The 27,497-nt window shown below is 49.4% G+C and overlaps 1 protein-coding gene across 1 annotated transcript; it reads left to right on the top strand.

The window, feature by feature from the left end:
• On the top strand, positions 1 to 27,442 carry LOC143827499 (uncharacterized). The gene is given in 22 exon segments (XM_077317093.1): positions 1 to 136; positions 969 to 1,441; positions 1,699 to 1,813; positions 2,065 to 2,144; positions 2,889 to 3,015; positions 3,584 to 3,712; positions 4,054 to 6,180; positions 6,970 to 7,023; positions 8,278 to 8,441; positions 9,105 to 9,572; positions 9,830 to 9,944; positions 10,211 to 10,290; positions 11,824 to 11,950; positions 12,516 to 12,644; positions 13,054 to 15,078; positions 15,081 to 15,213; positions 18,010 to 18,262; positions 19,916 to 20,134; positions 21,276 to 21,426; positions 21,950 to 22,029; positions 22,235 to 22,361; positions 23,552 to 27,442. Coding segments are annotated over 21 exon segments (8,661 nt in total). The 5' UTR covers positions 1 to 136; positions 969 to 1,018; the 3' UTR covers positions 25,087 to 27,442.
• Positions 27,443 to 27,497: the final 55 nt, after the last annotated feature.

The raw sequence follows: 27,497 nt of genomic DNA, 5'->3' as shown, positions 1-27,497 counted from the left end.
GGAGAAGTTCCTTTCTGACCACGGCGAGGAAGGAGGTCAGATCAGATCCGCAGCAGCAGAGAAGAGCCAAGAGCCGGATCCGAATAAGGTCTCCTTGCAAGGAAGAGGAGGAAGATTGCAGCAGGATCGGGCGAAGGTCTCCTTGCGAGTAGGACATGGGGATGGGGAGGCGCGAATGAGAAAATGCAGCACTTTGCATCGGTTTTCTCCCACTATGTAAAAGGAATATTTGTGGGGGCGGGGGCAGATATCTGTATTTCCCCGAAGAATTCGGAGTATGAAACCGGCGCTCAGTTGCTGCCCCTCCCGGGAGTCTGGGACCCTCTGCAGGGCTCCCCTGCGGAAATGGGGCTGGGGGCGGGTGGGGGGATCCGAGTCTTTCTCTCCCGGGGAAAAGCCCAGTGGGGGACCCGGGAGTTGGCTTCCTTCTGCAGGGAGGGGGGCGGGAGAAGACCCTTCCCTGCCCCTGGGGTTGGGGGGAGGCTTAAGCCACCCGGGAGAGAGGGGCAGATCCCAGGGTGAAGACCCATGATGACACAGTCCCACGAGAGCCACCTACCCCCCTCTCCCTCTCTGAGAGCCATGGGAGGGGGCTCTTGCCTGACGCTTTGGGCTTCCGTAGGAGATGCCCCCCCATCATTCGCACCCATCCTTTGGCCTTGGTTGACCTTGAGCTCCAAGGATGGACAGCTGATGCCAGATGACCAAGGCCAGACTCTGAGAAGAGCCAAGCAGGGATGATTCAATTTAGAAAAGGACCAAACGAGCTTGTTTTTCAAATCTTGACTCCTAACATAGCCCAAAGATATTGACCCTCATGCAGAAACCACAAGAAGAAAGCTCTTTCGAGCCCTCAAGGGTGATCCAGAGTAGGGCTTGACCAGGGTGGGTGGTGTAGCTCCATTTTCGTTCAGCTTCCTTCTGATCTCTGTTTCCCTCTTCTTCTTCTTCTTCTTCTTCCCCAGTAGCTCAGGGCTTCTCTTCACATTCAGAGGCAACCCAAGAAAAGCGGAAGGAGATGGAAGAGGAGGACCTAGAAGGACCAGGAGTTGGCAGGAGGTCCTGGAAAGACCCTCAGCCCGGACAGGCAGGGACTGGGCCTGAATTCTGGAGTAGGGCTGGGCCAGAGATCCTGCATAAGAACGTGGGGATCTCCGAGGGATATCGCCGGCGATTCAGGCGCTTCCGCTACCAAGACGCTGCTGGGCCCCGAGAGGTTTGCAGCCGGCTCCACGGACTTTGCAGCCGCTGGCTGGAGCCGGAGAGGCACTCCAAGCAGCAGATCCTGGACCGGGTGATCCTGGATCAATTCCTGACCGTCCTGCCTGGAGAAATGCAACGCTGGGTGAGAGGATGCGGGCCGGAGAGCAGCTCCCAGGCGGTGGCCCTGGCCGAAGGCTTCCTCCTGAGCCAGGCCGAGGAGAAGAGGCAGGCAGGACAGGTGAGGGGGCTTCCTCCAGGGACGTCCAATTCAAGCAACCATCTCTGGCCTTCTCCACAAGGTTCCCTGCCACACATCTCTCAAAGGTGTGATTAAGCATCCTCCTTTGGGGGCCTCTTTGACAGGAGAATTTCTCATCCCTCCAGATAGGTCACCAGGTCTGCTGCCGAATGGGGCAGAGTCCGGGAGTGGGGCAGGACCCACGGCTTGGTCTCCTCCCTTCCACATCTTACACTTCTCCTCCACTGCTTTTTCAGACGCTGGGACCATCGGTGAACACAGAAGCTACAGTCCCTAAAGTGGAAGGCCCTACTCTTGAGGAGTGGCAGAGGGCACAAGCTGTGGAGCGTGCCCAAGAGACCCAATCTGGTGGTAAGAATTTGTCGTGCCAGGATTCGATTGGGGCACCCCGTGAATTTGGTGGGTAGAGGGCTCCATTCAGGAAAAATGTTTTTCCTCACACAACACAGAGCGCATTGACGTCCACTCCATGTGAGGAATGGTGTGAGATATGTTGCGATACACACAACCCTGTCTCCCGACGCCTGGAAGGGGTGTGTGTGTGAGTTAGGCAGGGAACAAACAAGCACACTTCCTCCCGCCCTCCTTTGTCTCCCTCACAGGCAGGAGAGAGATGCCCCTGGACCAGTGTCTTCTCACAGGTGTGGAAGCACCTGCTGCCCCTCCAGTCCAGGTAAGAGAGGTGAGCAGGGTGTGGGAGGGGGGTCAGCCTGGGGGCCTCCTCCTTTCCTCTGGGGCCTTCTGCATTTTCAGCAAGGGGCCCAGGGAAGAGATCCTCTGAGCCCTGTTCCCTTGACCTTTTAATTCCTATATTAATGATATGGTGGGCCACCGTTGTAATCATCAATTTCCACCCCACCCCACCTGAAACTTGCTGGAAGACACCTTTCAACCTTGCTTTATGCAGATGAGACACTAATTTTATCCCAAACAGCTGTTGGACTTAAAGGAGCCCTTGAAAGCTTTATTATTGTACTGTAAAAAGCACCATTTAGAACTTAAAGGTAAAGGTTAAGGTAAAGGTCTCCCCTGGGCAAGCACCGAGTCATGTCTGACCCTTGGGGTGACGCCCTCTAGCGTTTTCATGGCAGACTCAATACGGGGTGGTTTGCCAGGGCCTTCCCCAGTCATTACCGTTTACCCCCCAGCAAGCTGGGGACTCATTTTACCGACCTCGGAAGGATGGAAGGCTGAGTCAACCTTGAGCCGGCTGCTGGGATTGAACTCCCAGCCTCATGGGCAGAGCTTTCAGACAGCATATCTGCTGCCTTACCACTCTGCTTCGGGTCTAAGTGGGAGATGCTCAGAGCCCCCTCCCCTTGACCCACCCCAAGCCAAGCGCCCTGTACCTTCCCAGACGCCTCCCTTCCGGTGTTCAGTCTCTTCCAGGTGATATCTCTAAGGGGGGGTCTGCTTTCTCCTGCAGGGCCCCTTTTCCTTGGAGGAGGTGTCCGTCTCTTTCACAGAGGCCGAGTGGGCCCTGCTGGATCCCGGACAAATAGCCCTCCACTGGGAAGTCATGCGGGAGATCTCTCAGGATCTGGCCTTTCTGGGTAAGGATCCTTCATGGGGCCAAAGGTGTGGATGGCGGCCATTCTGATGAGGCACAAATCAAAATATCGAATACCACTGCACCATTTTGAGGCCTTGGGGAGGGACTTCTGCCTGGTGGCAGAGCATCATCTTGGCACCCTGAAGGTCCATTCCTCCTGGATGAGGTTATGAACATCTGCTCTGCCTGTCATGCAACTCCTTTTAAAGTGTCGTTTGACCTCCAACAAGGAGGTCCCGACCCCCACGTTGAGAACCACTGGCATACAGGGTCTCCCGATGGACCAGCCCCCACCTACTGGAGTCTGACCTTGACAAAGATTAGGCTGTTTGCTCAAAGGGGAGACTCAAGGCAGGATCACCTGCAGGTTGGACAGGACACTTAATAACCACCTTAACCCTTGAGGGAGCTCAGGTACTTTTCCACACAAATTCAATCCCATGACACTGCTTGGGATGCTGGCCACTGATCTTGACCACGGATCTAGCCATTGGGAAGAATCTTTATGCTTTAGTTTCTCTCCCCATAGAAGAACGATCCCTTTCTCTCTCTCTTTCTCTCTTCCTCAGCAGAAGAATCCAGAAGTACAAGAGAGATTCTTGTGGAGGCAGATAAAGGACTTGCAGGGCAAAAATTCCTGGCGAGTCCATCCAGAGGATCCCAAGGACAGGTTTCCTTCCCACAGGAGCTGGCTGAGAGTGAGTCTCTCTGACGGTGATACCCAGGGAAGGGGCCATGAACAGCCACTGGGGGATATCTGATTTGAGTGGGGACAATTGGACAGCCTTCTGGAGAGGGAGGGAGGTCTTCTGGGGGCCTGAAATCAGGAGCCATCAAAACTGTTAGTAGGCTGTTAGTAGGGCCGATGAGTGGGAGTTGCCCTGAAATAGAAGATATTCTAGTGAAAGGCTGAGGGGGGTTCATATCATCTAAGCAGGACAACGCTACTGGGCCCTGAATCCTTCTTCTCCTGCAGTCAGTAGATGCATGGGGACCTTCTAGCCCTCACGGACGCTGAGAGGATCTCTCTTTATTCCAGCAGAGGATGACCAGAAGAAGGAGGAGGGAGAGGACCTGGGAGTTGAAATTGAAGACGTGAAAGACCAGGAAAGGAATCGAGGCCGACATCAGAGCAAGAAAGGCAGCTGTATGGCTGAGAAGCGAAGCGGAAGAAAATGTAATGTGCATACTCCAAAGCACAGAATAATGGAGGCAAGGAAATGCATTCTTTGTGGAAAGTACTTCAGAAATAGATCACTACTCCTTGTGCACCAAAGCATACACAAGGGAGAGAAATTTTTTGGATGCTCACAGTGTGGAAAGAGATTCAGTCAGAGATGCCAACTTGAACAACATCGAAGAACCCACACAGGGGAGAAACCTTTCGAATGCTCAGAGTGTGGAAAGAGATTCAACAACAGTGGCACTCTTCAGAAGCATCAAAGAACCCACACAGGGGAGAAACCTTTTGAATGCTCAGAGTGTGGAAAGAGATTCAACAACAGTGGCACTCTTCAGAAGCATCAAAGAACCCACACAGGGGAGAAACCTTTTGAATGCTCAGAGTGTGGAAAGAGATTCAGTCAGAGTGGCCACTATCAACAACATCAAATAACCCACACAGGGGAGAAACCTTTTGAATGCACAGAATGTGGAAAGACATTCAGGCAGAGATGTGATCTTAAACACCATCAAACAACCCACACAGGGGAGAAACCGTATGGATGCTCAGAGTGTGGAAAGACATTCAGCCACCCTAACACTCTTCACAAACATCAAAAAACCCATACAGGGGAGAAACCTTTTGGATGCTCAGAGTGTGGAAAGAGATTCAGTATGAGTGGCGATCTTCAACGACATCAAAGAACCCACACAGGGGAGAAACCGTATGGATGCTCAGAGTGTGATAAGAGATTCAGTCATAGTAGCGGTCTGCTCCAACATCAAAGAACTCACACTGGAGAGAAACCCTTTAGTTGCTTAGAGTGTGGAAAGAGATTCAATCAGAGTGTCAAAGTTAAACAACATCAAAGAACTCACACAGGGGAGAAGCCTTTTGGATGCTCAGAGTGTGGAAAGAAATTCAGTCAAAGAAGCCATCTTCAACAACATCAAAGAACCCACACAGGGGAGAAACCTTTTGAATGTTCAGTGTGTGGAAAGACATTTAGTAACAGTGACACTCTTCACGTGCATCAAAGAATCCACACAGGTGAGAAACCATTTGGATGCTCAGTGTGCGGAAAGACATTTAGTAACAGTGACACTCTTCACGTGCATCAAAGAATCCACACAGGTGAGAAACCATTTGGATGCTCAGTGTGCGGAAAGAAATTCAGTCAAAGAGTCCACCTTCAGCAACATCAAAGAATCCACACAGGGGAGAAACCTTTTGAATGTTCAGTGTGTGGAAAGAGATTCAATCAGAGTAGCCATCTAAGACAACATCAACGTAACCATGCAGGAGAGAAACCTTTTGGATGCTCAGAGTGTGGAAAGGCATTCGCTGAAAGAAGAAGACTTCATCGACATGAAAGAACTCACACGGGGGAGAAACCTTTTGAATGCTCAGAGTGTGGAAAAAAATTCAGTGACAGTAGTACTCTTCAGCAGCATCAAACAACCCACTCTGGGGAGAAACCTTTTGGCTGCTCAGAGTGTGGAAAGACATTCAGTCACTGTCCTGCTCTTATGCGACACAAAAAAATCCACACAGGGGAGAAACCTTTTGGATGCAGTGTGTGTGGAAAGAAATTCCGTCTGAGAGTTCCTCTTCAGCGGCATCAAAGAACCCACACAGGGGAGAAACCCTTTGAATGCTCAAAGTGTGGAAACAGATTCAGTGATAGTAGCGGTCTTCAACGACATCAAAGAATTCACACCGGGGAGAAACCTTTTAAATGCTCAGAGTGTGGAAAGAGTTTCAGTGACAATGGCGGTCTTCAACGCCATCGAACAACCCACACAGGGGAGAAACCTTTTAGTTGCGCGGAATGTGGCAGGAGATTCAGCCAGAAATTCCATCTTCAGTGGCATCTAAGAACCCACACAGGGGAGGTAACATTTGGAGCTCAGAATGTGGAAAAAGATTCAGTATGTATGCCTTCAGATAACCCACAAAGGGGGGAAACCTCCTGGATGCTCGGAGAGTGGAAAGAGACTGAGTAACCCTAGCCCTCTTCTATGGCTTTAAAGAACTCACATGCTGGAAATACCTGAAAATCATCTTCAGCTATAGTATATGTTTTTTTTGTTTTTGTGTGTATGGAAATTTTAAATAATTTGTAAAAAGAAATCTTGTACAGCATCTAAGAAACCAAAGAAGGCGAGAACATGTAACTGCTTAGTGCATCCAAAGAGCTTTTTTCCTGATTCACTCCTAAAAGACAGCCACAGACATAACAATAATTGAAACTATATCAACTCTTGTAGAAAACATCAGTCTACACCAGCAGTTCTCAACCTGGGGGTCGATCGGCCCTTTTCCCAGGGGGTGGCCTTGGTGACTGAAAGGGGGTCGCGGCATTAAGACGATTGAGAACCACTGGTCTACACAGAAATTTTTATCTAGGAAGTTGTATTTAAACTTGTTTGACTGTGGAAGATGCTTTCGCCAGGTCTGATGCTGTCACATAGTTCTGTGGGGGAAGAAACCCAAGATGGGCTTTTCCTGTTGAAGGAAATTGAAATTCAGGTCATGTCTCCTCAGGACTCCTGGTGGAGTCCACCCAAGGGAGGAACCTCCAAAATGTTCAGTGTGCAGCAAGAGCTTGACTGACAGATCCAATTTTCATGTTCTTCAAAGAATCCATAGGAGAAAGAAGCGTTTCGCCAGCTGGTTCTGATGAGGGTCACCTTCAGACATCCAGGTGTTGGGAGTTCCGAATGGCTGTAAAAGTAGTTACACCAAGGAGGGCCTTTTCAGTGCTTGCCCCCCCCCCCTCTGCCAATCCAGATCTTCCTGACATCTACAAAATTGGCAAAGGCTTGTTTTGCTGCATGTTGTTCGGTAATGGATATTGCTTAGCAATAAACGATTGCTAGAATTAGAAGTACAGGATGTAAGATGTGATTGGCATGGTTTTTTATGTTTTTTTTTAATTTTTATAAAGGGTGATGAAGATAGACGTTAAAGACTGTTTTATTATACAGAGAGTTTTGAGGCTATGGAATGAATAAAAGATGGGACTTTATCCAAAGATTCCGTTACGGGTATCGGGAAAAGAGGCTGTTTATAGTCAAGAAATTATAAAGATAAACTGCTAACCTATAAAGACTGCAGCCTACTAAAGAATCCACAATCCCAAAGCCTGAATCAGAGTTTCACAGAAGATGAATGCAAGCCATTATTTTGCTCCATATGTTGTACCATGTCACAAGGGATACCACTTGAGCTTATAAATTACATCAGCAAGGGCCTCCACTTAAATCTGGGAAGTATTTCCAGACAAAACCTTTAGGCTCATGTCATCACCATTGTTTCTTCATCATTTAATCCACACAAATGTTCATTCGTGACAGGATCAAAGAGGAAGAGCAGATCAGTGTGCTCTGAAGCAAGGAGGAGCGGCGTCCTCTATTTAGGCTTTCTGCTTATTTGTGGGCATGGAGTCTGCTTGCAGCCCAGCCATAGAGGCTTGCAATGTGCTGCTTTTGTAACGACTCTAAGCATTTGTACTGTGCTTCAGTAAGCAGATTGATACAAATGCTTATATATTTGTAAATAATCCCTTCAGTAAAGATTCCCCTAATCCTCAAAGTGCTGTGAATCTGGATCTGTGTCTCATCCACAAAGTTAAACTTATCTGCACACTTTCCAATCGCTCTGTCCGTCTGCAGCTCTTTCTCTAGGGGGACTCAGGACCCAGACAAGTCCCAACGGAGGGGGCAGTGGCCACAGTAGATGGAAAACATATTTATGTAAGACTTTGCAATGCATTATATCCGGTAGAACAGTTGTTGTATTCAGCTTAACATTTAAAGCACACATGTCAGTTGCATTTCTTTGGACAACATGTGCCCCAGCCTGAGGTCAGCTCTGCGCTCTCACTGGCAGACGCGGCCCTGCACGAGGGACTCCGGGGGTGAATCCAGGGTGGGGTTACTCCCGAGGAGCCCCACTGAGCCGCAGCCGGGCCGGAATCGGGTCCGTCCGTCCAAATCTGGAAAAACGGAACGAGGACTGGAGCATTTCCCTTTCTGTCCAGCACTGCAGGGGTTAAAGGGATAGAGCTGTTGCTAGAGAGGCCGGGGGGGGGCTAAGAAGAAGGGTGTTCTGCGGGGGGGAGAAGTTCCTTTCTGACCACGGCGAGGAAGGAGGTCAGATCCGCAGCAGCAGAGAAGAGGCGAGAGCCGGATCCCAATAAGGTCTCCTTGCAAGGAAGAGGAGGAAGATTGCAGCAGGATCGGGGGAAGGTCTCCTTGCGAGTAGGGCATGGGGGCGCGAATGATAATATGTCATATGTAATGCAGCTCTTTGCATCGGTTTGCTTCCACCATGTAAAAGGGATGGGAAGGGGGGTGGTTTGGGCTGGGGGCGGGTGGGGGGATCCGAGTCTTTCTCTCCCAGGGAAAAGCCCAGTGGGGGACCCGGGAGTTGGCCTCCTTCTGCAGGGAGGGGGGCGGGAGAAGACCCTTCCCTGCCCCTGGGGTTGGGGGGAGGCTTAAGCCACCCGGGAGAGAGGGGCAGACCCCAGGGGGGAAGACCCACGATGACACAGTCCCACGATAGTCACCTATCTCCTTCTTCCACGGAGACCTGGGTTCGAGTCCCAGGACCTTGAAAAACTCAAAGCTGCTTTTGCAACCCAAGAGGCCCAGCGGGGAGTCCCAGGAGGGGTCACTCGGAGGAACGGGTGGTGCCCATTGAGTCCCTGTCCTGACTACCGAATCATTGGGCCAGGGCGGTCGCCTGAGCTATTTCTGACCTTCCTCCCGGAAGCCCTTCTGCCTAACCTGGAGGGGCGTGACACCCTCTCCCTCTCCCCCCCCCTGAGAGCCATGGGGGGGGGCTCTTGCCTGACGCTTTGGGCTTCCTTAGGAGATGGCCTTGCTGATGTGCGTTTCCCTCCTCTCCTTCTTCCCCAGTAGCTCAAGGCTTCTCTTCACATTCGGAGGCAACCCAAGAAAAAGGAGATGGAGGAGCAGGACCCAGAAGGACCAGGAGTTGGCCGGAGGTCCTGGAAAGACCCTCAGCCCGGACAGGCAGGGACCGGAACTGAATTCTGGAGTAGGGCTGGGCCAGAGATCCTGCATAAGAACGTGGGGATCTCCGAGGGATATCGCCGGCGATTCAGGCGCTTCCGCTACCAAGACGCTGCTGGGCCCCGGGAGGTTTGCAGCCGGCTCCACGGACTTTGCAGCCACTGGCTGGAGCCGGAGAGGCACTCCAAGCAGCAGATCCTGGACCGGGTGACCCTGGATCAATTCCTGGCCGTCCTGCCTGGAGAAATGCAACGCTGGGTGAGAGGATGCGGGCCGGAGAGCAGCTCCCAGGCGGTGGCCCTGGCCGAAGGCTTCCTCCTGAGCCAGGCCGAGGAGAAGAGGCGGGCCGGACAGGTGAGGGGGCTTCCTCCAGGGACGTCCAATTCAAGCAACCGTCTCTGGCCTTCTCCACAAGGTTCCCTGCCACACATCTCTCAAAGGTGTGATTAAGCATCCTCCTTCAGGGGCCTCTTCGACTGGAGAATTTCTCATCCCTCCAGATAGGTCACCGGGTCTGCTGCCGAAGGGGGCAGAGTCCGGGAGTGGGGCAGGACCCACGGCTTGGTCTCCTCCCTTCCACATCTTACACTTCTCCTCCACTGCTTTTTCAGACGCTGGGACCATCGGTGAACACAGAAGCTGCAATCCCTAAGGAGGAAGGCCCTGCTCTTGAGGAGGGGCAGAGGGCGCAAGCTGTGGAGCGTGCCCAAGAGACCCAATCTGGTGGTAAGAATTTGTTGTGCCGGGATTCGATTGGGGCACCCCGTGAATTTGGTGGGTAGAGGGCTCCATTCAGGAAAAAAAAATTTTCCTCCCACAACACAGAGTTTGTTTGCTGTACTTGACGTCCACTCCATGTGAGGAATGGTGTGAGATATGTTGCGATACACAGAACCCTGTGTCCCGACGCCTGGAAGGGGTGTGTGTGTGTGTTAGGCAGGGAACAAACAAGCACACTTCCTTCCTCCCGCCCTCCTTTGTCTCCCTCACAGGCAGGGGAGAGATGCCCCTGGACCAGTGTCTTCTCACAGGTGTGGAAGCACCTGCTGCCCCTCCAGTCCAGGTAGGAGAGGTGAGCAGGGTGTGGGAGGGGGGTCAGCCTGGGGGCCTCCTCCTTTCCTCTGGGGCCTTCTGCATTTTCGGCAAGGGGCCCAGGGAAGAGATCCTCTGAGCCCTGTTCCCTTGACCTTTTAATTCCTATATTAATGATATGGTGGGCCACCTTTGTATATAATCAATTTCTACCCCACGAACCTTGCTGGAAAACACCTTTCAACCTTGCTCTATGCAGATGATGCATGAATTTTATCCAAAACAGCTGTTGGACTTACAGGAGCCCTTGAAAGCTTTATTTATTGTCCTGGAAAAAGGACCATTTAGAACTTAATTACCAGAAAACCAAAATTTGCTTAAAAAAACCCAAGAGATCTCCCTGGATCGTTGATGGGCATAGAATTGAACAGGTTTGTTACCTGTTGAGGGGTAGTTTTTCTGGTAGCTGGAAAGCCCATTGGGACTATGTGATCAGAAATGGACAGAAAAGTGCAAACACAATTCTTAAAATGTTGAGATCAAAAGGCGGACAAAGTATAACTGCAGCTCTCAAATTGTTCAAAGCCAAGGCAGGGTCACAACTACCATATGGCACACAGTTGGGTCCCTTCTCAAATCTTGCAGCCTTGGAGAGGGGTCAATCTAAATTTTTAAGATCTGCTCTTTTGATTGCCAAAGTGTGTCTCTAATGCTACTCTGAGACTTGAGACAGTATTCATGAAGATGGGGCCTAAAACTGCACTCTTGGGGTCCCCTCCTGGGCTCCTACTGAGCATGGGGTACGATCAGGCCAAAGAAGCTGTTAAGCAGAGATTCACTGGCATAGAACGCCAACAGGATCTAGCTAAGAACCCATTTGGCCAAACTTGAAGGATCTAGTTATAGGAGGAGGACCATCCCTTGGGCACGCTGTGACGCTTTCCCCTCGGTTATATTAGAAGGAAGATATAGAAAAATACCCCATATCGAAAGGAAACGGACCTGTGGCTCTGGACATATAGAAACCTTGGACCATATTCGCCCTCAATTTCAATATTATAACGATGACATTCGAATTAGTCCAATTCTTCCACTGTTAGGCAGATTCCCAGGGCGTTCAGGAGAATTCTACATTTATCTGCCGCTTAGAGATGTAGATGATGATACAACCTGAGCCTCCGGGGAGGGCGGTATATAAATATATAATAAATAAAATAAATAAACCTATAGTGTTGCCAAATTTAGTGCAGAAGCGATGAAAATTCGTAATAGAACAGTCTGTTTCAAGTGAATTGGACAGCTGTGCTGATGTATTTTTATTATGTATTCTTATTATGTATTTTATTTGGTTTTACTACATTTTAAGATGTTGTAATTTCTGGTTCTAATGGATGTTTTGCATCATCTTTTGTTGGTCTATGACCATAATAAAACTAAAAAAATAGATGCTCTGAGCCCCCTCCCCTTGACCCCCCCCAAGCCAAGCGCCCTGTCCCTTCCCAGACGCCTCCCTTCCGGGGGTCAGTCTCTGCCAGGCGAGATCTCTGAGGGGGGGGTCTGCTTTCTCCCGCAGGGCCCCTTTTCCTTGGAGGAGGTGTCCGTCTCTTTCACGAAGGCCGAATGGGCCCTGCTGGATCCCGGACAAAGAGCTCTGCATGGGGAAGTCATGCGGGAGATCTCTCAGGATCTGGACTTTCTGGGTAAGGATCGTTCATGGGGCCAAAGGTGTGGATGGCGGCCATTCTGATGAGGCACAAATCAAAATATCGAATACCACTCCACCGTTTTGAGGCCTTGGGGAAGGACCTGCCTGGTGGCAGAGCATCATCTTGGCACCCGGAAGGTCTTTTCCTCCTGGATGAGGTTATGAACATCTGCTCTGCCTGTCATGCGACTCCTTTGAAAGTGTTGTTCGACCTCCAACAAGGAGGTCCCGACCCCCACGTTGAGAACCACTGGCATACAGGGTCTCTTGATGGACCAGCTCCTACCTACTGGACTCTGACCTTGACAAAGATCAGGCTGTTTGCTCAAAGGGGAGACTCAAGGCAGGATCACCTGCAGGTGGGACCAGGACACTTAGTAACCACCTTAACCCTTGAGGGAGCTCAGGTGCTCTTCCTCATGGATTCAATCCCATGACAATGCTTGGGATGCTGGCCACTGATCTTGACCACGGATTTAGCCATTGGGAAGAATCTTTATGCTTTAATTTCTCTCCACATAGAAGAACGATCCCTTTCTCTCTCTTTCTTTCTTCCTCAGTGAAAGATGCCAGAAGTACAAGAGAGACTCTCGTGGAGACAGATAAAGGACTTGCAGGCCAAGAATCCCTGGAGAGTCCCTCTAGAGGATCCCGAGGGCAGGTTTCCTCCCCAACTGAGCTGGCTGAGAGTGAGTATCTCATAGAATCATAGAATCATAGAGTTGGAAGGGGCCACACAGGCCATCTAGTCCAACCCCCTGCTCAACGCAGGATCAGCCCAAAGCATCCTAAAGCATCCAAGAAAAGTGTGTTTCCAGCCTTTGCTTGAAGACTGCCAGTGACGGTGATACCCAGGGAAGGGGCAATGAACTAGCCTCTGGGGGATTTCTGATTTGAGTGGGTACAATTGGACAGCCTGCTGGAGGGGGAGGGAGGTCTTCTGGGGGCCTGAAATCAGGAGCCATCAAAACTCCTTCTGGACAAGAGCTCTACTATGGCTGTTAGTAGGGGGGAGGGATGGGAGTTATCTTGAAATAGAAGATATTCTGGGGACCTTCTAGCCCTCACGGACGCTGACAGGACCTCTCTTTATTCCAGCAGAGGATCACCAGAAGAAGGAGGAGGGAGAGGACCTGGGAGTTGAAATTGAAGACTTGAAAGTCCAGGAAAAGAATCGAGGCCGACATCAGAGCAAGAAAGGCAGCTGTATGGCTGAGAAGCGAAGCAGAAGAAAACATAATGTGCATATTCCAAAGCACAGAATAATGGAGGCAAGGAAATGCACTCAGTGTGGAAACTATTTCAGAAATAGATCACTCCTCCTTGTGCACCAAAGCATACACAAGGGAGAGAAACCTTTTGGATGCTCACAGTGTGGAAAGAGATTCAATCAGAGACGCCAACTTGAACAACATCAAAGAACCCACACAGGGGAGAAACCTTTCGGATGCTCAGAGTGTGGAAAGAGATTCAACAACAGTGGCACTCTTCAGAAGCATCAAAGAACCCACACAGGGGAGAAACCTTTTGAATGCTCAGAGTGTGGAAAGAGATTCAGTCAGAGTGGCCACTATCAACAACATCAAATAACCCACACAGGGGAGAAACCTTTTGAATGCACAGAATGTGGAAAGAGATTCAGTCAGAGACGCGATCTTAAGCGCCATCAAACAACCCACACAGGGGAGAAACCGTATGGATGCTCAGAGTGTGGAAAGACATTCAGTCACCCTAACACTCTTCACAAACATCAAAGAACCCATACAGGGGAGAAACCTTTTGGATGCTCAGAGTGTGGAAAGAGATTCAGTATGAGTGGCGATCTTCAACGACATCAAAGAACCCACACAGGGGAGAAACCGTATGGATGCTCAGAGTGTGATAAGAGATTCAGTCATAGTAGCGGTCTTCTCCAACATCAAAGAACTCACACTGGAGAGAAACCCTTTAGTTGCTTAGAGTGTGGAAAGAGATTCAATCAGAGCGTCAAACTTAAACAACATCAAAGAACTCACACAGGGGAGAAGCCTTTTGGATGCTCAAAGTGTGGAAAGAAATTCAGTCAGAGAGGCCATCTTCAACAACATCAAACAACTCACACAGGGTTGAAGCGCTTTCAGTGCTCAGAGTGTGGAAAGAAATTCAGTAACAGTAGCGCCCGTCAGCAACATCAAAGAACCCACACAGGGGAGAAACCCTTTGGATGCTTAGAGTGTGGAAAGACATTTAGTAACAGTGTCACTCTTCATGTGCATCAAAGAACCCACACAGGGGAGAAACCGTTTGGATGCTCAGAATGTGGAAAGAGATTCAATCAAAGTGTCCATCTTCAACAACATCAAAGAACCCACACAGGGGAGAAACCCTTTGAATGCTCAGTGTGCGGAAAGAAATTCAGTCAAAGAGTCCATCTTCAGCAACATCAAAGAACCCACACAGGGGAGAAACCTTTTGAATGTTCAGTGTGTGGAAAGAGATTCAATCAGAGTAGCCATCTGCGACAACATCAACGTAACCATGCAGGAGAGAAACCTTTTGGATGCTCAGAGTGTGGAAAGGCATTCGCTGAAAGAAGAAGTCTTCATCGACATCAAAGAACTCACACGGGGGAGAAACCTTTTGAATGCTCAGAGTGTGGAAAAAAATTCAGTGACAGTAGTACTCTTCAGCAGCATCAAACAACCCACTCTGGGGAGAAACCTTTTGGCTGCTCAGAGTGTGGAAAGACATTCAGTCACTGTCCTGCTCTTCTGCGACATAAAAAAATCCACACCGGGGAGAAACCTTTTGGATGCAGTGTGTGTGGAAAGAAATTCCGTCTGAGAGTCCCTCTTCAGCGGCATCAAAGAACCCACACAGGGGAGAAACCCTTTGGATGCTCAAAGTGTGGAAACAGATTTAGTGACAGTAGCGGTCTTCAACGACATCAAAAAATTCACACCGGGGAGAAACCTTTTAAATGCTCAGAGTGTGGAAAGAGTTTCAGTGACAATGGCGGTCTTCAACGCCATCGAACAACCCACACAGGGGAGAAACCTTTTAGTTGCTCAGAATGTGGCAGGAGATTCAGCCAGAAATTCCATCTTCAGCGGCATCTAAGAACCCACACAGGGGAGGTAACCTTTGGAGCTCAGAGTGTGGGAAAAGATTCAGTATGAGTGACCATCTTCAGTACCATCAGATAACCCACACAGGCGGGAAACCTTCCGGATGCTCAGAGAGTGGAAAGAGACTGAGAAACTGTTTCCCCCTTCAATGGCTTTAAAGAAATCACAGATTGGAAAAACCTTTCAAATTCTCCAAGCGTGGAGTTTCACTCAACATGAAAATCATCTTCAGCTATAGTATATGTTTTTTTGTTTTTGTGTGTATGAAAATTAAATAATTTTTAAAAAGAAATCTTGCACGGCATCTAAGAAACCATAGAAGGAGAGAACATGTAACTGCTTAGTGCATCCAAAGATTACCTTTACAATGATGGGATTTATTTTTACTTATCACATGCCACTCCTGTACTGGCTCATGGCAGTTTACAATCTGTCCATGTAAAAACCCAGTAAAAACCCCATTGAAACAATTCCGGACACACATACAATGAAACAGATTCCTAACAAAACATGGCGGTCTTCAACCCACTAACCCCCCCCCCGAAAAAAAAAATCTATAGAGAGGATTGGGAAGAGGGAGCTTATTCCACCAGGTTGGGGCCAGGACCGAAAAGGCCCTGGCTCTGGCTGATAACAATGCCAGCCAACTTTTCGTAGGTTCTCTGACACATCTCCTGTGTTCTGCCCAACACAGAACAGACAAAGTTATGTCCAGATATTTAAAATGAGGGGGTTGCTCAATCTCATTCGACCCTATTTTCCACCTATGTTTATAATATAATGGGGGGAACCCCATTATTTTAGATTTATCACATTTGTGGGACATTGCTCTGGCAATGGTACATATAGGCACAGGGGTATCTCAACAGACTTACTCTCGTCCCTGATAGTATTTCTGTGTCGTCAGCATATTCATATTTATTTATTTGTTTGAAAAACTTCTAAGACCACCACTCCCAGACCTCTGGCTTATGGCAGGGAACATCTTGAAAAGGCCACATTAAAATCACAATAAAGCAGTCATCCCTCCCTAGGTGGTGAAAATTCCAAATATAACACTCTCCCCTTCAGTTAAACGGCCCAGGACTTTTCTTTAGGATCGGTGGATGTCCAATGACCTCCGCTTTTTGGAAGATCATATAGAAAGAGAGCCTCTTGTGGCGCAGAGTGGTAAGTCAACAGACATGCAGTCTGAAGCTCTGCCCATGAGGCTGGGAGTTCGATCCCAGCAGCCGGCTCAAGGTCGACTCAGCCTTCCCTCCTTCCGAGGTCGGTAAAATGAGTACCCAGCTTCCTGGGGGGTAAACGGTAATGACTGGGGAAGGCACTGGCAAACCACCCCGTATTGAGTCTGCCATGAAAACGCTGGAGGGCATCACCCCAAGGGTCAGACATGACTCGGTGCTTGCACAGGGGATACCTTTACCTTTATAGAAAGAGATTGAAAAGCTGCGGAGCCAAGATACATCCCTGTTTTGCCCCAATATCAATGTTTGCTTCCTTCCTCAGCAGTCCTCCTGCTGTATATTTGACCTGGCACATGATTCCTTTATGCAGTTGGGTGGTCAGAAAGAGAAGTATTTGGTCTGTTTTTAGATATTCAAGCTTCTCACACAGAGGTTCCCTGGGAATAAGGTCAGAAGCCGGTTTTAAATCCATAAACGCTGCAAAAAGTTTCCCTTTTGCAGGTCTCGTTTTCCCCCTCTCTTAGGAAGGCAAGCGCTGAACAACGATCGAAAACCGAATTCCCTTTTCTGAAGCCAATCTGTTTGGGTCCCTGCATGTCATTTGCATTTCTCCAGGCGTTTCTTAGCCAAAAATCTGTCATATAGCTCAACGATGACGGCCAGTAAGATAATAGCACGATAATTCCCTTATTGCAGAAGTAAAAGGCCACCGGGTTGCAAAGAGAGAACTTACCCAATGGTTGCTGCGCAGAGATTTGGGTGTCATCATGGTCACCAATTCCTGGAGCACATGCGTCTCCAATCCTGAGCCCAGCAATCTGTAAAGCAGTGACAACATGTCCCACGTCATGAGATGTTCCTCTCACTTTTGAAATCAGGTTCAACCAACCTCACGATGGCCTAGATCCGTACGTGGGCGTCTAACCCTCTGCCAAAGGTTCCCTTGCCATACCTGCATCTCAAAAGGTTTTAAAAAACCCCTCTAAATGCTAAATAACCAGCATTGCACCTGGCTGCTGGAAATTCCCATAAAATTGTGACAGCAGTGGTGGGCCCTGGGACACGACTATTCGGGTCTGATGCTAAAAATATTGAGGATAACACTTGATTCCTATCAGTATCTTCGCTGGGGGGAAATTAAAATAGGATGAAATCTTTTTTGTGGGAGCTGGTCAATTCCCCCCCCCCTCTCAATTTCCCCATCAAAGTTTGTTCGGCGGAGTGAGAAAAATGTATACAAAAGCCGCCAGGTGCTAACAGCAGTTTCTAAGCCATTTTCTCCTTATTTCAAATAATAATGTATATCCTCGCCCGCAGTAATGATGGGTGGGTTTGCTGGCATACTAGACAACAGATTCAAATGAATGGCGGTCAGTTCCATGTATTGTTCTTATGTTATTATGTAAACCGCCCTGAGCCCCCGGGGAGGGCGGTATATAAATATAATAAACAAATAAATAGTCTGAGGGAGAGTGCTTGCACTCGAAAGCTCACACCTTGAATAGACGAATGAGCCACACGGAAGGGCGGTATAGAAATCAAATCAATCAATCAATCTTTGTTGGGCTTAAAGGTCCCACTGGACGCTGATTTTGTTGCGCCACTAGAGAACGGTCAAGCGCCATCTTTGAACAGTGACCTGTTCTCTGAGGTAAAAACCTGGCCTCAGGTATGCGCCTTCTTTCCCCCTTTGTTCACATAAAGCGAAGGCTCTGGTTAGGACATGGTTTCACGAGGGATTGCTTGGCGTTTTCGGACAGGTCAAGCCCGACACGGACACAGAGAGCGCCTCAGTCAGTTAAATCTCTGGACTCTCGAGCCACCAACCGTCAAAAGCCAACCGCCAAACGGAACACTCCCATCATGCATCGCTTCAGCCTCAGGGCGCCAAGCAAGAATTCCGAGGATGGCGAGGGGGAGATTGGCCACCCGCTATGGATGCCCAGCAAAACCCTCATTGCAGGAATTTCTCGAGGTCCCCCTCATGAGGGAAGCTTACGGGGGAATTCCCGGGTTTTGCACTCCTTTTGCGCTCCTGCCCCGTGGACTTTGACTAGGTTTCGGCTCTCCGGGGCACTTCTGCTGTGTCCTAAGGCGTGCGTTATTTTTGGAAATGGCCCTAAGAACCACTTTATTGGCATAAAGCAGGTTAGGGGCAAGCTTAGCAGAAAGACTCCAAATAGCTCTGTAGGTTTTCATTTGAAAACCAAAGGCAGAAATTCAGCCATATTAAAAATGGCGGAGGCTGGAGAGCCATCTGACGGAGAGGCTGACTCTGTGAAGGCTCAAGGGGGTGGCAGGGGACAGTGGAGGAGCGAGAGGGTCGTGAGTGTCCTGCACAGTGCAGGGGGTTGGACTAGATGACCCCGGAGGTCCCTCCCAACTCTAGGATTCCAGGATTCTGTGGCATCGGCATCCTTATCACGCAATAAAAACGAGCCAATCGGGTCTTTCGAATGGTTTCTCCGTCTGGGTATAAGAGGCAGAACAGGGCCGTCACTGGGCAAGAAACAAGGGATAATCCAGTAAAACATGCTCAATAGTGTCAGGAGCATTTGATTCACAAGGGCGTCATGCCGGTGCTTCCTGCACCCTTGCCTCTCCCCAGAGGTTCACCATTGAGAATCTCGCCACAGAGGAAAACCATTGTGGCCACATAGGCCACCCCAAAAATGGCGGCATGCCCAGTTTTTCAAAAGCAACAAACGCCGTGCCACAAATTGCTTTGGGAAAGCCCCCGTTTTTGGGGGTGGTGGGGGTGGTGGAGGAGCATAATGGTGACCACCGTAGAACATCTAGCTGCTAGGGATGGCCTATGCTCACTGGGGGACAGCCCTTTCTTTCCTGTCACTGAATCACAATCAAGATCATGCGTCTGAGCGCAATCAGAAAGCAGGAAGAAACCAAGAAAACGTATCTCGGAAACCACACCTCTAGTGCCATGGGTGGGTGGGGACTAGAGGGGTTCCTAAAAGCTCTGAACACACATTAGGTGGTTGATCTGGGCTGATTTCAGGTCACCAAATAGAGATATGGAGCCAGCTTAGTCTAGTGCTTAGGAGAGCGGACTTCTAATCTGGTGAGCTGGGTTTGATTCCTTGCTCCTCCACATGCAACCAGCTGGGTGAACTTGGGCTAGTCACAGCTCTGATAAAGCTCTTCTGACCAAGCAGGAATATCAGGGCTCTCTCAGCTTCACCAACCCCACAGGGTGTCTGTTGTGGGGAGAGGAAAGGGAAGGCGACTGGAAGCCGCTTTGAGACTCCTTCGGATTGAGAAAAGTGGCATATAAGAGCCAACTCTTCTTCTTCTTCTTCTTCTTCTTCTTCTTCTTCTTCTTCTTCTGGGATTGTATTTTGTGCACGCGTTGCTTTCTCAAAAAATGATAAATGCGACCAGAAATACAAAGCAACAACACAATAAAGGGCAGGGCACAGGGGGGAGCAGAGAGGCAGGCTCGGAAGTCCACGAAAGCACATCATGGATGGGGAAAAGAGCAGCAAATCTGCTTCGCATGCTGCCCATACGCATTGGATTTACTGCGAATTCCCATCCCGGGAATTCTTGTCCAGCGGTGCAGGGGTTAAAGCGACCGAGCTGTCTCCTAGAGACGCCTAGGGAGAGGAGGCTGGCTTTTCTGCTGGGGGGGGGGGTGAGCTCCTTTAGGACCAGAGAGAGGAAGGAGGTCAGAGCTGCAGCTGCAGCAGCTGCAGCAGGAGCAGGGAAGAGGCAAGAGCCCGATCCAGGGGACGAGCCCCTTGCAAGGAGGGGGGGGGGGAGGATTGCAGCCGGGCCCAGGGAAGGTCTCCTTGCAAGGAAGTCGCGGAGGGGATTAGATCTTCGACCCGAGAAACGCAGCTCTCCGCATGGCTTTCCCTCCACTGTGTAAGAAGGGTGGGGGGATTTGGGGGAGGGCGGGGGGCGGTTGGAGGAAGCGTGCAAGGACAATTCGGTGTAGCAAACTGGCCTTCGATGGGTGATCATGTTCACTCCAAGGCAGGCAGGCACAGAGAACAGAGCCACACCATTCTGGGGGAAGACCCTCCCTCTGCCACTGGGGTTTGGAAGGGTAGCCTTTTGCCAGGCGTGCAGACCCCAGGAAGACCTGGAAAGGGAGAGGGCAACAGGCCTGCCCCCTCCCTCCGTCCCCCACTTCTTCCAGCAAGGCCTGGGTTCAGGTTCCGGCTAAGGGCAGAACCTCTTTTGCAAGCCAGGAGGCCCAAAGGGCAGTCCCAGGTGGGGTGCCACAGGTGGAACGATGGGTGCCGATTGATTGCCAAAGACTTGAGCCAATGCCCTGCCCCCTTCTGCCACTTCCTTGGGTATTTCTGGCCTGCCCCTTCTCCCTCCGGGCAGCCCTTCTGCCTCACCTGGAGGAGCGTGGCCCCCTCTCCCCGTCCCCCTCTGAGAGCCATGGGCTTCCTTAGGAGATGTCCACCATCATTCACACCCATCCTTCGGCCTTCAGTTTGGTTGACCTTCAGGAGGATCATCGGAGGCCAAACTGAGGAGAGCCACGTAGAGGTGATTCGGTTTGCAAAACGACCAGACAAGCATCTCCGTAAAAGCTTGATATGAAGAAGTTCCTGACAGTCAGAGCGGTTTCTCAGTGGAAGAGGCTTCCTCGGGAGGTGGTGGGTTCTCCATCTTTGGAGGTTTTTAAGCAGAGGCTGGAGAGTCATCTGACAGAGCAGCTGATTCTGTGAAGGCTCAAGGGGGTGGCAGGTGACAGTGGATGAGCGAGAGGGTGGTGAGTGTCCTGCATAGTGCAGGGGGTTGGACTAGATGACACATGAGGTCCCTTGCAACTCTAGGATTCTGTTGGTGGTCCCTGTTCCCCGGAAAGAAAGAAAGAAAGAAAGAAAGAAAGAAAGAAAGAAAGAAAGAAAGAAAGAAAGAAAGAAAGAAAGAAAGAAAGAAAGAAAGAAAGAAAGAAAGAAAGAAAGAAAGAAAGAAAGAAAGAAAGAAAGAAAGAAAACCGGGGCAGGCCCCCATTCCTTGGTCTCTTCCATCTCTTTCGTTCCAGATGTTGGGACCCTCCATGAAGACAGAAGCCACCGAAGGAGCTCCTCTTGAGGAGGGGAAGATGATGCAGGTCATGGATCGTGCCCGAGATGCCCCCTCCTGTGGGATGGACTCCTCTTGTCTGGGTGCAATTGGGGCTCCCTGTGAATCCGGTGGGTAGAGGGTGCCGGTCAGGAAACAAATTCAGTTCTTTGGTGGCACTCTGTGTCCCCGAACTGCGATGATTCCTCTAAAGGGAAATTAGACAAATGCGCAGCGGGGAATTCCTCCCGTAGGATTAGTTTCTAACCTTCCTTCCCTAAGAGAAACCCGCCTGGGGAATCAAGGGAGCCTCCAGCCTCTGGCGCAGTAGAGCTCAGAACACCAGTTCTCAGGGCCCCAGAAAACTAATGGAGAAAAGCTGACTTCTCTGCCCGTACTGAAAAGGCCATCTGGTGGGCTGCTGGGGAGAGCAGGATGCTGGAGCAGGGGGGGCAGGCTGTGGCCTGTCCCCCCCCCCAGGAGTTTTGGGGAGGGGCTTAGGGCAGATGTGGTCTCCTGTGGAGGTTGCGTCAGGCTGGAAATCGGGTTGGGGAAGTCAGCATTCCCAAGGGCACTCTTAAAACTCATCCAGATTACCCTCAAGGCTTCAGATGTGAGTAAGTTTTGTCCGTCCCTCCTTTGTCTCCCTCGCAGGCAGGACAGAGATGCCCCTGAACCGTCGTCTCCTCAGAGGTGTGGAATCGGCTGCTGCCCCTCCAGTCCAGGTAGGAGAGGTGAGAGGGGGTCAGCCCGGGTCCCTCCTCCTCCCCCAGGGGGGCTCCTGCAGTCCCTGCAAGGGGTCCAGGCGGGAGATGCTCTGAGCCCCCTCCCCTTGACCCACCCCAAGCCAAGCGCCCTGTCCCTTCCCAGACGCCTCCCTTCCGGGGGTCAGTCTCTGCCAGGCGAGATCTCTGAGGGGGGGTCTGTTTTCTCCTTCAGGGCCCCTTTTCCTTGGAGGAGGTGTCCGTCTCTTTCACGGAGGCCGAGTGGGCCCTGCTGGATCCCGGACAAAGAGCTCTGCACAGGGAAGTCATGCGGGAGATCTCTCAGGATCTGGCCTTTCTGGGTAAGGATCCCTCCTGGGGGCCAAAGTTGCAAATGGCTGCCATTTTGATGTGGCCTGAATCAAAATATTGAGTAGCAGTCCACCCTTTTGAGGCCTTGGGGAGGGCTGTGGCCGGGTGGTGGAGCTCCTTCTTGGCATGCGGAAGGCCCCTGGTTCAATCCCCGGCATCTCCAGTTCCACAGATCCGGTAGGAGGTTTAGACAGCGTAAAAGGCCATTCCCTGCGTTCTCGCATATGTACCAGCCCAGGGGCAACTGAGGCCAGTGTTGTTGCTTTAATCTAAGCCAGAGAAGTTGTCCCGGCCTGCTGCAAAGGGGATGGAAATCCCTCCCAAAGACTCTGGAAGGGGCCAGACTTTCATTTCTCTGTTGCCAGCCTTTAGTATACACCCTTTTGTATTGCAAGGATCTCCCAAGAACTGAAGCCCTGGTCCTCATGGGTCACTACTCTGTGCACCTGAGCTGCACCCAGTTCAGTGGATTCACAAGAAGGCTCCTTTTCAAAATACAGAGAGCATCACGAAGGATTTAAAAATACGCTTTCTCTGCACAGCAGAGTTTAGGCAGCTGAGCCGCTGCAGAAAAACAAGAACCGCTAGCTGTTCTATCTCAAGCGTGGAATACCTGGCGTTAGACGGCACCCCTTGCTAAAGCTATCCCAGGCTGCCTTGTCTGGGCCAGGATTCCTGTTATATGTCACTCCTGGGGGCCTGGGGCCTTGTCTCTTATGGTGTGGGGGTTGGAGGAGACGGTGCTGCTATCTCAAGCCTGTGGCCTCAGGTTGCCAGGGAGCTCTGAAACCTTATCTTTGCGTTGAAATATCGTGCCTTTCTTCTAATGCTTTCTTTGATGACGACATGGACCATGGAGATCTGGGAACACCCAACCGGTGTGGGCATGGGGTGTGGGTGGGTGGGTTTGGGCCTGGTTCTACAGGAGGGAAACGCTACATCCCCTGGCAGTCCTGTCAGACCCGAAACATGCCTTCAATTGAATTCAATGCCCATCAGTAAAGATTTCCTGGGTGCTACGGGAGTCTTGTCGTTGGGGAAGTTCGGCAGGAACCTCACAGCAGTATATGTGTAACGGTGGCCACCTACGTGACTCTGCACAAAACTGGTCATCTTGATGGGGCTCTCAAGCCCCCTTAGCATGTCATGAGGATAACATTCACCTCTCTCTTTATTCCAGCAGAGAATCACCAGCGGAATGAGGAGGTGGAGAAACTGAGAGTTCGAAAGGAAAACGTGAATGACCAGGAAAGGAATCAAGGGCAACCTCAGAGAAAGAAAGGTGGCCATGTGGTTGAGAAGCGAACTGGAAGAAAAATTAATGTGCATTTTCCAAAGCACAGAATAATGGAGGGAAGGAGATGCATTCAATGTGGAAAGTACTTCAGAAATAGATCACATCTCCTTGTGCACCGCAGAACGCACATGGGGCAGAAAACCTTTGGATGCTCAGAGTGTGGAAAGAGATTCATTAACAAAAGCCAATATAAAAGACATCAAAGATCCCACACAGGGGAGAAACCGTTTGGGTGCGCAGAGTGTGGAAAGAGATTCAGTCAGAGTAGCCACATTAAAAACCATCAAAGAACCCACACAGGGGAGAAACCTTTTTCATGCTCTGACTGTGGAAAGAGATTCAGTCAGAGAGGCCATCTTCGAACACATCAAAACATCCACACAGGGGAGAAACCCTTTGAATGCTCAGAGTGTGGAAAGAAATTCCGTCAGAGTAGCCATCTTCGAACACATCAAAACTTCCACACAGGGGAGAAACCCTTTGAATGCTCAGAGTGTGGAAGGAGATTCCGTCAGAGTAGCCATCTTCGAACACATCAAAACTTCCACACAGGGGAGAAACTGTTTGCATCATCTGACTCTGGAAAGAGATTTCATCACAGAGGCCATCTACAAGAACATCAGATCCCTCCTAGAGTAGAGAAGCCCTTTGGATGTTCAGAGTGTGGAAAGAGATTCAGTCAAAGTAGCACTCTTCGGCAGCATCAGAGAATTCACACAGGGGAGAAACCCTTTGAATGCTCAGAGTGTGGAAAGAGATTCCGTCAGCGTAGCGCTCTTCGAACACATAAAAACTTCCACACAGGGGAGAAACCCTTTGAATGCTCAGAGTGTGGAAAGAGATTCGGTCAGCGTAGCGCTCTTCGAACACATAAAAACTTCCACACAGGGGAGAAACCTTTTGAATGCTCTGACTGTGGAAAGAGATTCCGTCGGCGCAGCCATCTTCAAGGACATCAATTAATTCATAGTGTGGAGAAACGTTTTGTGTGCTCAGAGTGTGGAAAGAGATTCCGTCAAAGTTGCCATCTTCAACTGCATCTAAGAACGCACACAGGGGAGAAACCTTTTGCATGCTCAGAGTGTGGCAACACATTCAGTCGCAGTAGCAGTCTTCGACAACATCAAAGAACCCACACAGGGGAGAAACCTTTCGGATGCTCAGAGTGTGCAAAGAGATTCAGTTGCAGTAGTGCTCTGCAAACACATCAAAGAACCCACACTGGGGAGAAACCTTTTGGATGCTCAGAGTGTGCAAAGAGATTCAGTTGCAGTAGCGCTCTGCAAACTCATCAAAGAATCCACACAGGGGAGAAACCTTTTGGATGCTCAGAGTGTGGAAAGAGATTCAGTCAGCGTGTCACTCTTCAACGACATCAAAGAACCCACACAGCAAAGAACCCACAAAGCAAAAGCTAATTAGGTTAAATTAGTAAACTATGTCACGACATCCAAATTCAGCCACATGACGTATAATTCTTTGCCAAAATAGCCAATCAGTTGCCTTCAATTCAGTTGTAGTTCACAAAATCATTTGTTTATATTTACACTGTTATGAAGACTTGAAAGATCAGATTGGGAATTGCTATTGGGGCCAATTGCAGCTATCAGACTGATTCTACTTCCGAAGTTAATATTCTTGTTCCAGACATTAACAAAGTTATCTCCATAAAATATTTAAAAATCTGGCCAAAGGATATTCAAGATTTTATTTGGAAATGGGAAAAAAAGCAGGATTAGATTTAAACTTGAGGAATTTTTTAAAAATGCTAAAATATTGAACCTTTTGGAGGGCAGGGTCCATAACGATCATAGAGTTTTATTTATGCATGCGACTTTTGCCGCCAGAATTTTTTTGCTTCTAAATGGAAGAGCCCCGATAGTCCCTCGAACAAAGAGTGGTTAAAGAAATTGGTGGACTATGCTGAAGTTGCCAAATTGTCGGCCATCTACAAAGATCCCGAAAAATATGTAAAACAACGGACATTATTTTGGAATTATATGAAAAAACTATTCAGACTTTGTGAAGATTTCTAAAATTTTATATAGCAACAGCAGGTTTTAAGTATAGTTATGTCACAGATTTAGGCTTTACTATTTCATTTGTCAGGACTAGGAGAGAAGTCGTGATTCTATATTTGAATTTAGTTGTGATTGAATGTTAGGTTAGCGAATTGGTGAATCAGTAATGGGTCTGGATATTTTGTTTGCTATCACAATAAAATATTTGAATTGGAAAAAAAAGAAAGTTCAGACTGGAAATATCTCAGGCAGCTAGGTGGGATTCCTTTTGTTAACATGCCATCCTCCTTCAGGAAGAGGAAGAGTTGGTTCTTATATGCTGCTTTTCTCCCCCAAAGGAGGCTCAAAGCGGCTTCCAATCGCCTTCTCTTTCCTCTCCCCACAACAGACACCCTGTGAGGTGGGTGAGGCTGAGAGAGCCCTGATATCACTGCTCAGTCAGAACAGTTTTATCAGTGCTGTTACTGGCCCAAGGTCACCCAGGTGGCTGCATGTCGGGGAGTGCAGAATCGAACCCGGCTCGCCAGATTAGAAGTCTGCACTCCTAACCACTTCACCACTACACCAAACTGAGGAAGAGCAGTGTCCTTCATTTAAACTCTCTGTTCTCTCCATCGGTTGATGTGCGGGCATGTAGTCTGCTTGCTGCCCAGCCATAAAGGCTAGCAATGTGCTGCCTTTGTAACTATTCTTTAAGCTCTTGTACTGCACTTCAATCTTGTTAGAGCTGTTGTGACAGAGTAGTCCTGTGAGAGTTCTCTCAGCCCCATCTACCTCACAGGGGAACTATTATGGGATGCAGAGGGAGTGAAGGCAATTCTAAGCAGTGAAAAGGGGTACAAAAAACAATTCTTTTTCTCCTAAATACTTGCAAACACACCCTCCTTTCCTACCGATTTTCAAATATACACGTCTTGTAGAAAAATGGTGAAAAGCACCAAATTTGAAAGGGCCGAATCTTTAAAAATCGTGGGAATAAATAATGCCACAATCTCTGTTTTTCGCGCACAAAAATGATTTTGAATAGTCCTGTGAATTGGGCTTGTTTAAATTTGGATGTCTTGAACGTTTCAATTTCAGGCACATCAAAATCTCATTCTGTGTGCCTTTTCCTTGGCAAACTTTGTCAGCAATCCCTGTAGATAAGCCAACAATGAAATCAAAAGGCCAAAATAATGATCTTCTCATTCCTACAGAAGTCCGAAAATTGAAAGGAACATGTAAATCTGGTTTGGGGGAGGCGTTTCCAGGCTGTCTGTGAGTCTGGTTCAGGACCTCATCCACAAAGAAGTCAGAGTCCAGGAGCACCTTTAAGACCAGCAAAGATCTATTCAAGGCGTGAGCTTTCGAGGGCAAGCACTCTTCCTCAGACTATTTGTGGGTTCATCCACAAAGGCGACAAATGACTGCAAACTTTCACAATGCTCCGTTCTTCTGCAGCGCTGTTTTTCTGGACGGACTCAGGGCCCAGCCAAGGCCAGAAGCCCAAACAGGGGCCAGTGGGCACAATACATGGAAACCATTTCGATTACACTCTGCAAGGAATGCCAGTCCATAGAACTATTAATCTTTAAAAAAAAAAATAATGTCAGTTGCATGTTTTCAAGAAAGCATGTCCCAGCCTCTCTGCCGTGGGCAGCCTGGCCGGAATCTGGTCCGCAGATCTGTCTGTCCAAGTCAGGGAAGGTGGAAAGGGAAGCATTTTTCTTTCTCTCCAGCACTGCAAGGGTTAAGGGGACAGATGTCTTTCCTAGAGACGCCAAGCAATGGGGGGGGGGGCTTCCTCTGGGGGAGGGGGGTGGAGAGTG

This window comes from Paroedura picta, chromosome 17 (assembly GCF_049243985.1).
Source record: "Paroedura picta isolate Pp20150507F chromosome 17, Ppicta_v3.0, whole genome shotgun sequence".
Taxonomy (NCBI): Eukaryota; Metazoa; Chordata; class Lepidosauria; order Squamata; family Gekkonidae; genus Paroedura; species Paroedura picta.
The sequence above is the reverse complement of the archived record's forward strand: the minus strand, read 5'-3'. Positions and strand labels throughout refer to the sequence as shown.